We start from the raw sequence: 18,096 nt of genomic DNA, 5'->3' as shown, positions 1-18,096 counted from the left end.
ACCTGCTGCTGGTGCGCTCGGCTTTTGCAGGGGACTGCAGATGACACTCCGACTGGTTTGATTTATGTTACTCCCAAAACACAGTCTTAAAACAACCCTTTTTACTCCAGGATGATGTCATTGACCAAGCAAAAGGAAGTCAGACACGCCCTGAATGCATCTGCACCACTGATCATTTAAATAGGGCCCAGTTCATTTTCCAGTGTTTTGTGCTGGAAAAAAATCAAGTTTCCTCTTCGCCATATAATCTAAAAATCTAATTAAGCCCATCTCTGGACCCAACTGAGGAAAGTGTTTAAAAAAACGAAATTACAGCATGCCCAGTATCAACACTCTGTCTCCGAGTACACACACTTTTACACATGTATACAGTTAGTATTAGGACTGAGATAGGAAATGCTGAATCATCCCACGATGAGTCAAGAGCCATGCGATCTCAGCCAGCAGAACCAATCAACCTGTTTGTTTGGTCTAGCATCGAAGGTTATGAGAAACAACCCGCTTGTGGTCCTGGAAGAGCCTGTGTGTGTGTGTGTGTGTGTGTGTGTGTGTGTGTGTGTGTGTGTGTGTGTGTGTGTGTGTGTGTGTTTGATTAAGGGACATTGCGTCCCAGAAATAAGGTCTGAAACCCCAGCGGGGATTTATAAACACAATTACTATGCTTTATCTGAAAGGAGGCGATCAGATATCAAATAAAATGGTGGAGATGGGAGAGATGCTCGGGGTCAGCAGTTGTCACCATGGCGAAATGGAGGATGGAGCAAAGCAGAGGAGAGGAAGACGGACAGTAAATGTAAAAGAAGAGGAACAGAGGGGATGTGGAGGGTAGGTGCTTATAAAGGGAGACCTTTGAGACTTTTTATAAATGTGACCTGCAGGGTGAACAGGGGGTCTAAAAGGAAATCCAGACATTAAAATAACAAGAAAACGTCTAAAGATAACGTTTGTGAAATAATACAAAGTTCGATTTAGCTCCAAACCACCATCTGCTGTCGAATCTCTCTGAGAACCTTTGATGAGGCGACTAGTTCTGTCAATCTGCAAAAATCAGAAGCTTTAATCGTCCATGTGTCTGTCAATATGTTACTGAAACAACTAAGTAATGAAACAATAAGTCAACAGCTAGAAAATGAATCTGTGAAAAAATCTCTCAGACACATGAACGTATACTTCTCAACCACACGGACACTTGTTGGCCAGCTGGGAGCAGCAAGTTCACCACAAGTTATATTAAAGAACAATTACGTTAAATGTCAAAATCATATAATCAAAGTAAAATAGCACGCCTCAGTCCAAAAACGCTTCCCGCTCTCACTGTTGGCGGTGTGTGTGTGTGCTTTGTGCTAACTGGATTAGCTGCTGAATGACCGTCTGTTGCTACAGCGACTCGTTCTTTAGCTCAGGGGCTGTGAACTGTGTGTGTGTGTGTGTGTGTGTGTGTGTGTGTGTATGTCATCGCTAACCGTGTCCAACTACCCCATGTCTCACTCACATGTAAGAAAACACTGAACATTATCGTAACGAAAGTAAGAAATGAACACAACCTTTTTTAGAAACTCACCGCTGTCAAGCTAGCATGTTAGCACTGGAAAATTTTATATCGTCAGAGCCTCTGATTGATAGCTGTCAGGATGTTAAGAGATTTTCTACAAATACTAAAAGGCGGTGAGTCAGCGAGCACTCACCCATCTGTCTGAACTCGTAGTTGACCAGCTCCAGCCAGGCGACGTCCAGGTCATCCAGGTCGTAGCAGCTGTAGCGCTGGGTGGGAGGAGGCTGGGTCTCCTGGCCATCGTTGGACAGACCACCTGTCAACTGCGGCAGCAACCTGGAACAAGCACAGAGACATTCAGAGAGAGTTTGTCATGTGGTCTGGAAACAAAAGTGAAAAAAAAAAAGTTGTCCCAACATCTCAAGAAACTCGCTTCATGTTTGGATCCTAACATGGAGCCACAGCTTGTACTACAAATGACTGAAAACAAATAAAACCCATTATTGAACGTGTTAATGGGTAATATCCAGCTCTTGATTGACAAATGTATTAAGTAATAACAGACAACATGCAGCGCTGCGGTTGCTGTATCAGCACAATGTTAACACTTGTCCCAGTACGACGCGACCTCAAGTATGTTATTGCTAAATGCCTCATTTACAACATTTGCGGCTGCATCACACATAAAAGTGAAGACGTTGGATTTGAACAGTTTTATTTTAGCTGTAAATGCATTTTATTTTTATATTTCGTCCTCTAATGGATACTGAAACACCATCTGGACCGGAGACATTTTGTTTTCTGCATAACCGATAACATTTTATTCCTTGAAACTGTATTTATTAAATGAAGACTGACTCAACGCTCTTGTGTTTCTCACCGTAGGTTCATACAGTTCAGTCCCAACAACAAAAGGTTAAGTCACCTAAGATCCTAAGATCCATATTCAGGTGTGATTAACAAGTTTCTCTCACCTTGTCGGACCTTTGACACCTCAGACTGCTTTTACTGAAATAAACATATTCAGATGTATAAAAGAAATACAACTAACTGATGATATAAAGTTCATATATTGCCGGGTCCTACACTAAATCTGCACGTACCCAACTGTGTGGTCATTTTTCCAACAGTGTCCATGAAGTCTCTGTGACTAACAACAAAGTCCTGCACTCCTCATGACAACAGCAGTGACTGGGCAGCCCGTCTCATGTCTGGGACTCTCCCTTACAGTCAAGTCCTGACCTCGTGGTCCAGAAAGACAGAATCAGAGTTTGACAAATGCCAAAAAAGCCACACACGCACAAAGAGCAATCAAAACAATGACAAATCAAGTGGTTGTATGCAGCAGTGACAGGAAGTTCCTCCAGGCAGTGTCTGGTTCTCTGGAGCCTCGGGCCTGAATGTCTCTCTGTCAACAACAGCAGGAAATGGGGTCAGGAACTCTGCTCGACCCACTGGGAACCAATAAAGACTCGAACACGCTCATGCACACATTCGTGCACACGCACACGCCGGCTCGCATAAAACATCTGGACACTCTGAGGGCTAATAGATACATAAAAAAGATGCACAAAAATAAGGCAGATGTGCAGTAAACACACACAAGCCATCAGGCAGGGGAGACACCACCCGAGTGAGAAGAGGAACGCTGACACACTGCACAGATCACACACACACACTCACACACGATTTCTCCACAACAGCTCTGTGTTTTGCATAGAAACACACAAACGCCCAACGCTTCATGCGCTCGCCTGCTGAAGTCGTGACCTTTGTGTGAAAAGGTGAAGTGCTTCAGTGATCACAACAACAAAACAAAACAACCTTTGGCTCGCTGTTTTTTTTCCCCCCCTCGTCTTTAACACCTCATTATCACGCCGCTCATTTATTATCATCATCCTCCGTCACTGCCGTCGCCCTCACATCGAGCAGCGCTGTGATCATCATCATCCTCGTCATTATCATTATCCTCCCCGTTATCATCGGCACGACTGCCGTCATCATAACAACAGCTGCCACTATTTAATTCGGTAATCTTTCGATAGAGGGATATTTCATATGAGTTGCTGGTTACAACATGAAATGGAAAATTACAGAAACAATAAATAAATACTTTCCATGATAATAGATAGAAACAGTTAAGAAGAAATAAAATATACTCACGTATTGAGATTGTACTGGTGCGATTTCACTGTCGCATCGAAGTAATAGCTAAATCAGTGTGGGAGTTGTTCTAGTACACTATAAAATATGTAAATAGGAGTAATTATATCATATTAAACAATAAAACATCTAATTATGTCAACAGAAAATGCTTCATTTTTAACTCTAACAACTCCTTTCCAATTTTGACACCTACCCCTCGTCCTCTAGTGCATTCTTGTCCCTCAGGACAGAGCAACAAGGGGTAGTGATTGAAATTTCCCCCTATGAAATGGGACAACCCTTCAAGACCCTCATACGTCATCAGTTGTTGTTCATGCAGTCCTCTGTTATGATTTTTCTTGCGTTACTGTAGCAATCCTGGTATCATCACAATGACATTTGCCAATAATCTGATGGTGATTTCACAACCTTATGCTAAAAAATGACCCTGCTTCATAGCCTGCTTTAGTTAAATTCCAGGTGCCATCAAAAGTTGGGAATTTAAAGAACTGTAAAGCACAAATCAGCATTAACAATGTAACGTTAAGACCTGCCAACCCTGAAGAACGTTTTTGAGTACCACCTTATGCTGAAAAACATCAGCTCCTACATCTGTGCGTGCAATCGGCTCAATCCCTGCATTCAAGTATTAGTTTTTTAGGTGGGTGAACGAAAGGGGAAACGAATCTGGCGCTATGATTGGTCAAACTCTTCCTCCTGTTCTTCTTTTGGTTCTTGGCAGGCTACTACTTACTGGTCTGTAGCTAGCTAGTTAGCTACCTAGACATCATCAAACAACAAGCGATTGTTTCATGCTTGTTATAAATAAAAGAACAATAATACATTGAAACGACAGTCTTTGAAATATCTCTGTCTGCAGGGCCATGTAGCTCGAACATGTCGCCATACCCCTCTGTGCCAACAACATGGAGGTGTTGGGCTATCTGTCAGGGGTAAGGGGTGTATTGGGATTAGGCCTTTATCAACATCCCAGTGTTTTCCACTGCTGATGCTGCATCCATTAATGTAATAAAAAGAATAGATCTGATCCATATCTGTCTGTAAATTACCATTTTAGACCATCAGTGCACAATCAATAGAGAAGAATGTGTAATCTTTATTGAATCCAGAAATCTACTATCTTACTGTGAGGACAAAATGGCAGAAAATTGAACCCCTGTTCTGGCCCGGTATCAGGCTGATATCTGATACCGGACAAACAGGCCAGGCCAGTGAACTGGCAGGGGGGAGAAAGGAGAGAGACAAAGACACACAAGACACACACACATTCACAGGAAGAATAGGTTTCATACTGGAGACACTGGGCCGGTTGTTTCTGTTATGTAACGTTAAAAGCAACTTCAGTGTCTTATTACATTGGTGGGCGGTGTTATTGCATTATCAAAGGCTAGGGCCGGTGTTGTTCTGTAGTTCGTGTTACTGTCAACAAACCACATGAACAGACCAAAACCAACAGTGAGCTGGTAATTCTCACTTTTTAAAAAGAAATAAGGTGAAATCACTGTAGATTAATACACATTTGCTTCTCTGATTAGCATTTAGGACTGCAAGAAAACTAAAATAAGGCTTTGGATCTACAGACAGCACTATAACCAGGCAAAAACTGACTGCCAGGTCATTACTGTGATAACCAGCCAGTAGTGTAACACATTGAGATGTTATCAGCAGACTTCTGTTGGGGTTTATGATATTCTTGGCTTGGTTTATTCTAATACTGGCTTTATTACATTTAGTTTTATGACTCCATTGCCGTTTGTTTGGCCTCTAGCTGTGACTGGCAGTGTTTGCTTCCGCAACATTGGGATGAAATCAAAGAAGAAGAAAGGGGGAGGAAAGAAATGAGGACAAGAACAAAAACATGAAAAAAGACATTCAGAGATGAGGATACATGTACCAAAAATGGAAAAAAAATGAAAGTGAAAGAGATTTAAAAAGCGACATAAGCTCATGTTAGGTAAATTTACGGCGTATTTCTAACCCGCCTGTCCAATTTATTATCTCTCTATCACTGGCGTGGTGACATTTAAGGAGAGCCCCCTGGTTCGGATGTCGGAGGTACAGGAGCCAAAACATGAAGTGAGACATGAAAGGAAAACATCGCCTCATAATAACGTCAAGCCATCCCATCTAACAGGGTGTGAGTCAATAGGGGTCAGAGCACAATGTGTTCTTCCACTGGCAAGTATCATGTATCCCACACACACACACACACACACACACACACACACACACAGATCTTACATAATGTAGGTAAACAAAACCATGTGCAAAAGGTCTCCTGTCCGTCCAGGCTTTATCATGACTACAAAGACAGAGATAAAGTGCAGAGTCATCAGTCAATTCTGAAGACAATTACAGCTCTTTGTGAGACTGTAAATAGATGTTCTGTCTTTTTATGGGGTTGAGACCAATGTTGAGAAATGTATATGCTTCTAAAGAGCTATAAAAATATGGATGGATATGGATTTAGATGTGTTTCTCAGTAATAGTTTGGTTTACGAACAATATTGTGGTGTATTTGTGCAATTAAACATTATTAGACTTTGTCGGTGATAGAAAACAAAGTCCTCGACTTGTTTTCATTGTTGACGCTGAAGTTTTGACCATGTTTAATGTTTTATTTAAGACTTTCTATATCTGACCTGAGAAATATTGGAACTAAATAGGAACTAAAAACAAAAAAATTACATTACAGTTATCACAACTAGTATTTTTTTGTCATGGAGAATAAGTTACTTCTACTACAATATTGTACCGATGCCAGAATTATAAACCTTTTAACAATATAAGTATTAGAGCCTGACCAATACACATTTTTTGCGCTGATCCCTAAAATGTTGTCATCAGTTACTTGTGACAAAGATATGTAACGGAGGCAGGATATTTTACAGATAAACAATAAATCTAATTATCCAAAATGAATCAGTGCTCCGAAACTTACTGAACTTACTGAATTTATAATTATTATTTATTCCAAGCAGCTTTTCATCTGCATTATAATCTTTAAAAAACAAGTTTTCATATCTGCACATATCGGCCAACATATATGCTGATGATGCCATACACTCCGTGAGAGGCCAACCAAATATATCAGCCAACCAATATATTGATTGGGCTCAAACTATACCCGATACCTCTTCCGAATACAAGGTAAATAGTGCGGATACAGAAAAAGTCACCAAACACAGACAGACACGTTTGTAGTAATGTTAATATCTGTGCAGCCTTTGGTTGAACATCTGAGTGTAAATCGAACGCAGATACGTTTTAAACACATAGTACTGATCAAGTATTTTAAAAAAAACAATACCTCTGATAACCTCACAAGGTTCAGTAGAGGGTATACAGCTAATACAGCATTTTAATCACCAACTTAATTATTGTACATCAAATATGTAAGCCCCCCCCCACACACACACACCACCACCCCCCCCCATTTGAACCAATCATCAAGGTATGTAGAGAATATTTCTAGATAATAATAACAATCTTGAAGACGCTTTCTAAATAACTTCTGTTTGCATTTGAGCAGTCCTAATGAGGAGAGCAGCAGAGGGGGAATATTTAGATGTTCCCTCCTTGGAATCACAATAATACGACAGCCGAGTTTTGCTTTGATCTTAATGGTGCGTCCCATGAAATATTTATCAGGAGGAACTACGCACCGTGGGGCTCTGATTCTTAAAAACAATGCAAACCAACGTGCCCCTCCATCCCTTCTTGCAGCTCCGAGACCCTGAGGAGAAGTGTTTTTTGGTTTACGACACAGGATGTGCGTCTGGGGAGCAGCGGAGTGGGAACTGTAAAGTATATCTTGTGGCGTAACACTGCTGAATAGGTTGTTATATGAGCATTGGCAAGGGAGGACAGGTGATTTATATGTTTGAGTGAGTGCGTGAAAGAGAAACAAGGAGATAGAGAGAGCGAGAGAGAGACCTGGGTCAAATAACTGATGCGAATACATTTTCTGCGTTTGACTTTAAATAAATCCTCAGGCAGACTCGAGCAGGTCAGTGGTGTCAGCTCCACAATGAGAGTGATGTATCTCAAAAATGATCTTCAAATAGTAGATATAGTACTAAAATAAATAAGATATAGTGCCAGATGCAGTCCTAGAGGTAATATTATCACTTCAAGGTATGATATGGCTATTTTAGTTTTACCTGAGCAGACAAATCAATGTTTCTTTTACTTCCAATGTAAACAGAAACAACAGGCTTCGTTTGGACACAAATTCCTGTTTTATAGTCAAATGTCCTCTCCTCAGCTTGATATGACCTATAATCACTATAATTCAGCACTGCAGCTTCTAGTCACTGTTATTGTTTTCAATTTGGAGTGAATTCAAGAGAAATCACTCCGCTTAGTGATGTTTTTTTGATTTGTATCAATTTATAAACGGCAAAAATATGTAAATAAACACTGATCTCTCTCTCTCTCTCTATATATATATATATATATATATATATACATATATATATATATATATATTATATGAAAGGAAAATTAAATTGTAAGATTTAAGTTCTCATTGACTGTCAGTTCATAAGTTAACAAGTACATTAATAAATATTAAAGTCTAGAGTATTTGCTTCTGCATATTTGCGTGTTTCCTGTAAAAACAGTCAGGTAGTGAGGGACTTGTTATTGTAGCCAATAGCTGAATGTGAGTTATGCCCCTCGCCACGCAGCTACAAGAGGCCGAGTCTGTCTGACCGGATAAGTGATGATGAGGGCTGGCCAGCCTCACCCTGAGCGGGACCTAACGCAGCATCCAAGACTGACAGCATCCAATTTGATGACAGGGAATACAGATCCAAGGCACTTTTCCTGCTGGGCTCGGCTCCTAGCAATCCAGGGCCTAATGTTAGTCAGCTAATAGACCCGCCAATGTTTGCTGCATGACTAAAAGAGCAAGCGGTAACTCGCTAACAGCAGCTGAACTCTGCAAACAACCTCGGTACTGGATTCCCTGTCCTCAAAATGGTCGCAGAGTTAACGTTTGGACCCGACACCGACCGCGTTCACTCGGAGTTCGGTACAGTTAGCCGCCGCTAGCTGTTACTGTGGCCACAAATAAAGTCAGGGTTCAGACAGAGCAGCTGAGGGGCATTAGAAAACTAGAAGATGTTGTCTCCATAAAATATGATCCAGTTTCATCCAAAATCAGTGAGTAAAATTATGAATTTGTATTTTTGCACAATCATTTATGAAATACTCTGCACCAGTGGCGTCTTTCTGACATAAAATCTTACCTCTGTGTCGTTCCAGCAACTCTTAAAGTTAAAAATTGATCAGTGCATGGATATTATGGGTTGAAATCAGTTGGGTTAAGCTTATGTAAAGGTACGTGACACTTTTTTTTTGTAATTTTCTTGGCTTATATTGTTAAATAGGTTCACAATATGACTGTGGATGTGATCTAACGTGGTTGAAAAGGCTTTTATTTTTTGTAAGATTTGTACATTTTCTGACACTGACATTGACGTATATCATCTGGGTTCAAGACGTGCTGTTGAATCATATTGTGTTATACTGAGAGATGATTTATAATATCTCTCAGTCTAACACAATATGATTCAACAGCACCACAATCTACGGCCTCCGTAATGACCTTAAAGTTGAATCAGCACGGTTAAAACTGAAAGCATTACACCTTTGATCGTGAAGGTAAGGGTTATCGCACTACTCTTATATCAGACCGCATTAAGTAAGCTAGATAAAAGAAATTGTGAATGAAAGGCTGTGACATGACAAATGACAGTTATAGAACTTGATATTAAAAGGCTAAGAGTCAACCTAGCCTTCACTCCTTGTCCTCGCTCCCATATGTTTCTCACCACTGTGTAAATCTCACTTTCCTCCTTTTCATAAAACGTCAATAATAATCTCCTCTCAAGGAGCGATGAAGTGGATGGTGTTTACATAAGACATTTCCAGTGTGGGCAGAGCGACAGCGGCTGAGCTCAGCTCTCGGTCTGACTCCCTGCCCACACAGGACATGTCTAGTTTAAACAGACATCAACTCCTGACAGATCACTCACGAAGAGCAGGAAGTCCTTCTAAACGAGGCTGGAAACGTATATGAGGGCTAAACGGAAAAAAAGGGGAGGCAGAGGGTCACGAACCGGCAGAAAGTAAGAAACAGATGAGGAAGAAAGACAAATGAGCTCGGAAAAATGGGGATTAAAGGGAGAGGAGAGAAGAAAATGGAAGATGGAAGGAATTTAGAGATGATTCGATGAAAGAAAGACATCATTAATATTATGAGCTTTAACCTTTAACTGAGAAATTCCAACTACTGTTCACATCTGCCAAACATCCTTCAGCAACTGCTTTGCTACCTGAGAAAGAGAGTTTTTAAACCATCTTAGAGAAATCCTCATAACTGGCTTCAACTGTATTAAATGCCGTCATTTCAGCTGGTTATATAAACAATGAAAACTTCTTCAAGATGTGCAAAGACAGCTTCTTTATGAATATGAGCTAAAAATTAATAGCGACCGGTTCAATGTTTAATATTAGTCTTGTGAAGCTTTGAGGGGAAAATGCCAAATAACACAGCAAAGCCAGCAGAACGTTAACTTCATCTGAAGTGGAGGCAAACAGCTGAATCAGTAACCATCAGGTGGGGATGTCTGAGAAGAAAAACCTCACTGCTAAAGGTCAGATACGCCAGGCTGAAGATCATCAGTTGGACATGTGTTACCCAAGAGAGTCTGCAACCAGTTGAAGTTATCTTTAAAGTTCTTATTAGCGAGCTGGACCTGGAAATTGAAGAAAACCTATCATGCTTTTTTTGTTTTTTCCTGTCCGTCTGTGTTTTGTAAAGGTTCTTGTGCATGTAAAAAGTCTTGAACGTTAAAAAGGCCAAAGTTCCCACAGAAAACCCTGCTCCTGAAATGCCTCGTCAGTAGTCCTGTCTTTAAATCTGTGACTTTGTGATGTCACCATGTCGCACATTTGCATAATGCATGCCTATATTCAAGGTAGAAGTGAAGCTAACGGGAAGCTGACAACACACCAGAGCTGACCAGAGACAAGGTGAGCAGTGCTGGCTCAGGCATGTGTGAGCTGACCAATCAGAGCAGACTAGGGTATTCGGGAGGAGGGCCTTAAAGAGACAGGAGCTAAATCAGAGCGTTTCAGGCAGCGACAGTGCTGCTGAACCTGAACATGAGCAGAATATGTCTCTGTTAAAGCTGCACTCTTTGAAATCACAATTTCAATACAGGAAAGACCAATGAATCAGTCAAAAGAAAGGACGGACTACAAGAGGATAGAAGGAATTACATACAAAAGAGCTAAGAAGGGATGGAGAGAAAGTGGAAAAGCAGAGGAAGAGAGGAAAACGTTTCAGAAAAGACAATACAGCTGGTAAATTATGTAGTAATTGAGATGTAAGATAGACGATAGAAAGATGCTCTTCTCTCAGTGTTTCAGTAATTTAATTTTACAATCCAAAAGTAGTTCAGTTCATATGAAGTCAAGACTTGAAATTCGTTCAACAAGCTCCGCTCTTCTTCTAACACGATATCCTTCGACAACATGTTGACTGAATGTAAAAGCCGCTAACAAAGCTGCAGTGTGTACATTATCTGTGCGGTAACGACGTCACAGACAGCAGATGTGACAGAAGAAAACGTCTCTTTACTCTCTGTAAAAGCCTGAAGACAAAACTCTCCGGTTGGTACGCTCCAAAAAACTTGACGATAAGGGTGTTACGCTGAATGCGAGATTAAACCACTTGTTCAGACATACCATTCTTGTCAGATGCAAACAATCACTTCCCTGTGTGTTCGCATTGTGTGTGTCTGTGTGTGTGTGTGTGTGTGTGTGTGTGTGTGTCTGAAATAATCTCTCATTCTTGAAATACCTCACTGTCACAGTACGGCTGAGAAAACCGGCTAGTCCCTTTTCTTCCCTGTAATCCCTCTTTTTCTTCCCCCTAGTTTTCACACCAGACTGTCTGTGTGTGTGTGTGTGTGTGTGTGTGTGTGTGTGTGTCCTGTGCCAAGAGCCCCTTATCCTTGGGCGACCCATACAAATACCCCCCTTCTCTAAAACATTACTCCCATATCTGAATGCAGACTGGAGCATCGGGCAAATATCCAGCAGGACACAGGGTTACCCACCCTTGGGTCCAGGGGAAACCATGTGTCGGGCTGGAGGGTGTGTGTGTGTGTGTGAGTGTGTGTGCGTGTGTGTGTGTGTGCTACATCTTTCTGCATACTTTCTTATCTGCCTGTGGATCATTTTTTCATACGACTGGGCAACATGACAAAAAATAAAGAAGAAAACACTGTCTGTATTATTGTCTGCAATTGCAAAGACATACTTAAACCTCATTATACGCTAATCTGACAGCTGACGTATGTGTTGTGCTCTCTCTTCCTCTCTGCACTGGTTGAGTCAAACTGAACGCATTATACTTCAAATAAATCTTTTTTTTTTTGGCGACTTGGGGACTGCAGAAGCAAAACACAACACAACACCGACGTATTATCGACTAATGAGCTGACAGGGCGAACTAACTTGTTGCCTGTTTACACATTATTGCAACCTAATGACTTTAATTTCAATATAAACTCTCCTTTGAGCTCCGTTTTTGGTCTCCACCAACTCTCTATAGCTCCACTATGTTCACTAGTTATTCACTGCTGTGTTGGCTTGGTCAGTGCTGGACAGGTAGTGAGCTACGGGTACAACTTAAGCAATTTCTGTAATTGGTAGTTGGCTGCCTTAACAATCTATTATTGGTTAATTGTTAATATATGAAATATCTTCAACTTTTTTGATATTTTTCCGTTAGAAAACTGTTTTAACCACTGTCTTGATCTATGTTCAGTCAGGCTACATTAAGAGTTAGAAGAACAGATAAAGTAAACATGAATGTTAAACTAAAAAACACAAAATAATGACATCGATTTGATTTGCAGAGCTCCTGTTTGTCTGTATTCAACGCCTGACTCAACAAAATCCAACCCATACTGCGGCTTCTTAAATTACAAGGTACTTGTATTTTAATTCAACACAAAACAGTAAAGTTGTGGCCAGAAAACGAATGCAATGAGCTGAAAAACATTGTACAGCTAACGATGTTATGTTGTGCATTATAAATATAAAAACCTCACAAACCTTGACAGACAAGTAGCCTGAGTGAATGTGGAAATAACAAATCTGTCTTCATTATAATATATAAAAGACATTAAATGCCAGTGCAGGAATATAAGCTTTTTTTTTTACCGCTGCCTTCAACCCTACATTGTCTGCATGTCCTGAAACACTGACACATACGCATATATAAAGACGCAGGTAGCAGAGAAGGGAGGAATTGGACTGACAGAACCAGACAGATGTTGATAAATTCTTGATACGTGAACACACACATATATTTCTGGATTGCAGCAGCGCTTCTTTGGTGAAGTGAGTCATCTTCATGTCATATTTATGTGGAAGAACACACAGAAATCCCTTTGCACAGATAGTCCATCTGTTATATTTATGTGAGATAAATGATGTAACTCTTTCCGAAACACGCAGAGGTACTGTTGTACAGTGTCTGTGCGAGCGGTGAGTCATCCTCATGCCATATTCATGTCAATAAAATCAATCATTGCCCGAAACACACAAATATCATTTGCACAGTGACCTTTCAGAGATGACTCACCCCTGTGTCGCTTTTATAGCAATCACCTAGAGAGCCACGCACACGCAAACACACACAGTGAACGATCATGTAAAGCAGTCTTCAGTCTTTAGAGCGTCACTATCTCGCTTCATATTTCATCTTTTCCTCTTTAACTCGACAGATGCTCAATAAAACAAATCATCAAATCAGATCGGATGATCACGTTAAATGAAATATTAATCACCCCGGTTGGGAAAAACAATAAAAATCCTTGCACTAAGTATTGTTAAGCAGTAGAAGACAGAATAAGTTGTAAATATTAATATCAGAATATTAAAATATACCAGAACTAAGTTTTCTTGCGGCAGCACAAGAAGTTTGCTTGGGGGATTAAAACAGAATCGTTAATATGAAGAACTCTCCAAACTTTATTCAACAGAAAAAATACCAAGGACAGGATGTTACTGAGCTGCCCACACTGTTTGACTGACAGTTGATCTCTGGGAGGTGCGGTGTAGATTCACCGCAGTAATGAGTGCTGAGCACCAAAGATGGAGATAACATTTTTAAAAATGGGAATCCAGAGAATTTCCATTTTAAGTAGGAGCTCATGAATGAAGAATGTGGCTTCATTATAGTCTCTCCTTCTCTTTCCGCCTTTCTCTCCCTCTCTGTGTCAGTGCCACTCACTCCAGCTCTCTCCACCTCCTACTCGTTCTGTTTTTGTACACGCTTTAAAATATCTGTCCATCACATCCAGGTACATCAGCCGATGTCTGTGTCGGGACCGCACAATTGATTTCAAAGATATAGTAGATATAGTATACAAAGACTCCATTGTGGTTGGAGATGGCCCTGTTCAAATGCTGCCAAGTGCACTTTTTAACCTTTGAATGAAAGTGTTGAATACCTACAACCAGAACAACCTTTCCAGGACTATTGATTTTAAAACCTTTAAAAAACTGTATCTATATCTATTCTGTGTGTTTTGTTGCTGCTATAAGGCAGAAAAACTCTCTTAAACCCTGCAGATAGACGCAGATCTGACTCTCTGACCCTCATATATAGATTAAGGAGTTACAGTCACAGATAACAGGTGTATTTTTCAGTCCGTCATTTTGACAGATTAAGACTCTGAGGGTCATTTATAGAAACATTACCTATTCACATTCAACACTGGCAATAACCACAAGTAGACAACCTCAGGAAGAGAGAAATATGGACTGGAGGTCTTGGAGCGCATGCTTGCAGGATTGTGTCCAAACTCTGTCTGGAGAGGCGCTGGTGATTACAATCTCCAGTCTGGCAGCAGAGCGTGTGTTCAGAACAAAATTAAAACACCCTTGAGGATTCGTCTCTCCGCATTTGATTATGCTAAAGCGAGCATGTGTTGTGTTGCAGTGATCTACAGAAGTTAGCATGCTAACCAGCTAGCCCTGGCCTGTCCTGATCCAAAGCTCCTGTGCTAGCAGTATAAACATCAAAACTTCCCCCGGTGCCCCAAGCTCCCAGTCCGGACCTCTAGCTGCACGGCTAACTTAGCTAACTAGCTAACAGTAGCTAAAGTTAGCAGCAAATAGCAGCAACTCTAGTGATATGCTGCCCCCTATCTGTTTTAAGTATGAATTTGACTAATTCTTTACATACTGTGCCTTTAAAATGACGGGTAATAATAGATCATGACAGAATTTTTATGACCCTGTCCTTTCAAAAAGTCTAACTCAACCTCTGAGTCAGATGTTTTCATCCATTACACCACTATGAAGGTCACACTGTGGCTCCCAGTTGTCATTTTATTCTGATAGTATGAAAGCTTGAAGTTGGATGTCACTTCTTGAGAGATTATGAAAAAAATCAAATGTTTGCGAACGAGTAGAAAAGAAATAAACAGAATTTGTGATCTTCGTGATATTTTTGAGGCTATCAATTCAAACTGCGAGGTCAGAGATTAAGAGGATTACTGTCTCATCCCCTGAACTCATGGGGGGTTACGGGGATTGTTTTCCAGGAAGCTACTGTCACTGTGTGTGTGTTACAGTGGGCTGCCATTTTGTTCTGTGGTTCAGATGCTAGTACAGTCTGCCCGTTGTCATGGATATGACTCAGACTTATTAACACCACTACTCTAAAGCACCGCAGGCTATCGCACACACACACACACACACACACACACACACACACACACAGCGGAGTTACACACAGATACCGCTGAGTGCACAAACAGACCGGCATGCAAACACACAATCAAAACTTAAGTTCTCAAGAGTGCATGGCGCAAAACACACAAGGGTACGCGCACACACACACATGCATTGCACGCACGACTCTCGGTGTGTCACCCTGTTTGCTTTCCCTCTCCCCTCTCCAAACTCCCACTGTTCCTCCACAAACAGTTAAAAAAAAAGAAACACCGAAACTCATCCACTCCCCCCCACCCACCCACCCACAGCCCCTTTCTTTCTGTCCTGTCCTCAGAAATGTGCAAACAACGTTAAACAAAAGAGACGAAGCAGAGGAGAGGGAGGGCGAGAGAGAGAGAGAGAGAGAGAGAGAGAGAGAGAGAGAGAGAGAGAGGGAGAGAGAGAGGGAGTAGTGTGTTTGTGCCTGGAGCAGGGTTTGGGCAAGCGAGGCGGGGGAATGTTTTCATTCATATTTTCCACCCAGTTAGTCGGGAGCCAGAGAGGCAGAGAGCCGGAGACAGCGAGAGGGGCCAGAGACTCAGCAAGAGAGGATGAAAAAAGTGGAAGCGAGAGCAGACAGGAGACCAGAATGCATTGTGGCACACTTTCACTTCAGCTCTCCCAGCTCTCTGTCTTCTTTACCCTCCTCACCCCGCATCCACCTGTAGCTGTCCAGGGGGTTAGAGAGCATGTTAAAAAACCCTGAAGCCAGTTATCTTAACAGTTTAATTAATCTAAATCCCTCTTGAATCCCTTAACGCATCTATCTAGGTTCAGCTTTCAACATTTTAAAACACGACCGGTTTAAGTGGTAAGCTACAACCTGAACATGAGATGAGCAGCAGAAGAAATTAGACGTTCATTAACGATGTCAAAATGTGACACATTAGAATAAAAGGTGAAGTCTACAGAGCTACTTTCACCCGATGCCTTAAGGTCCAAATTTAGAAGTGTTAAGACTGGTAAGCTTCAAGTATTCATCTCAGATGTAATGAAAATTTAACAGGGAGATTCCAACCAGAACCAGAACCAGACTCAACCCTCTGTTGGTCTCGTTAAACTCCAGTCCACACATGATCGCACAGTGGCAGGACAATGTGATGCTTTCCTCCGCTGACAAACTAATTAACTATTAAGTTACTCGTGTTAGTAAGGTTGATTTTCAAACTTTTATAAAATACTTAACATACCTAAGTAATCAGAAATTATTTTTCAATACTACGGTAAAAAGAAAAAAGTCCTCGGCACATGAAACAGGAATTACTTTGGTTTTTCTCTTACTGCATACAGTGCTGATGTTTTCTCACAGCTTCTGTACTTTCAATACCGTCAAATTCAGCTACTGTATCTTGTTAAACCTGCAGTTTCTATATAGCATTAAAATACTGATACTGTGGACAACCTGACATGTCGGTATGTTAATCATCTACAACAGATATAACTCATAACTCATTTTGTCAGTGCAGGCCACCTATGAGAAGCCTGCTAACATGGTTGTTACATTTTCTTTGTTGATAAAACACGAAAACAGAGCAGGTTAGATCTGTTAGCGCCCGGGACAGGAAAATCCTTTATTCAATACAATGACTCTTATCAGCGTGGAACAATACAGAACTGGCTTTCATCAAATGCTTGTTTAGTGGCTCTGCGTCATCCTTGCATCTGTGCATACTTGCAGGCTGGACATTTGCAGAACTCTACTTTATTTAGATCTGTGTTTGTTTTGTTGGCAGTCCTCTTCTTTTCTTCTGCGTTGGCACATTCACACAACAATCTGTTGATCAGCAGAATGACGTAAAACGGTTTGCATTGTGTCACATTGGCGCGTGTTCGCAGGCAACCTTGAGGGTGGGACACCAACAAAATTGGGACCCGCTCTAAAAAAGTAGGGGGAGGGAAGTTTTGTATCGCTTCCCAACACACAGTTATTTCTGACGCCACTGCAGTTAGCGATGTGGCTGTTTAAAAAGGGACAATAATCATTCATTTTTTCTGAACACTTTGTGCAGTAACATTAAAATCTCCTGGACGAGGAAACAGTAACTTTGTCAGCTTGCTTCATTGGCAGAAAAAGATTAACTGCCAAGCGCTCGGTTACTGTGCAAGCTGTTCAAGAGAAATTAGATTATCACTTTATGCCTTTGTTGGAACCAGATCCCATTCACTTCAATAGTTTAAAAGAAAAGCAGAGAGAGAGAGACTGAAACGCATCGCAACAGTCACCGTGCATGGCGGCCATATGAATTTCAATCAACTTGGATCGTGCAGACGCTTCCAGGAAAATTAGGAACACATTACTTCACTTTAATGCCATTATGTCAAGCTATCATAATCAGAATATTAACATCTACTAAGTGCCCGCTCTAATGGCCCGGAGCATTGCAAAAAAAAAAAAAAAAAAAAAAAAAAATGTCAAAGAATTGGCACTTCATTGTATGAGGAGTTTATATTTCAGGGCCTTGATGTGAACAAGTTTTGAGAACCAACAGCTTAACAAGCTTTCCACAGTCAGTCTGTCCTCGAGGCAGGAGAGGAATGTCACCCAACTGAGCCACAATGTTTCCTATGTTCCTTTTAGGAGGAAACACTAATACCTCTTTATATAAATGATTACACAACGCTTGGCC

At 41.0% G+C, this 18,096-nt stretch overlaps 1 protein-coding gene across 1 annotated transcript in view; it reads right to left on the bottom strand.

The window, feature by feature from the left end:
- jade2 (jade family PHD finger 2) overlaps positions 1–18,096 on the bottom strand; it is a 184,861-nt gene that overhangs the window by 84,221 nt on the left and 82,544 nt on the right. Inside the window, exon 5 of the mRNA XM_073479370.1 lies at positions 1,686–1,828. Coding sequence (XP_073335471.1) covers positions 1,686–1,828 — 143 coding nt within the window. The remainder of the gene's footprint in view (positions 1–1,685; positions 1,829–18,096) is intronic.

This window comes from Pagrus major, chromosome 13, assembly GCF_040436345.1.
Source record: "Pagrus major chromosome 13, Pma_NU_1.0".
In the NCBI taxonomy this organism is placed as follows: domain Eukaryota; kingdom Metazoa; phylum Chordata; class Actinopteri; order Spariformes; family Sparidae; genus Pagrus; species Pagrus major.
This window is presented reverse-complemented; position numbering and strand designations above follow the sequence as displayed.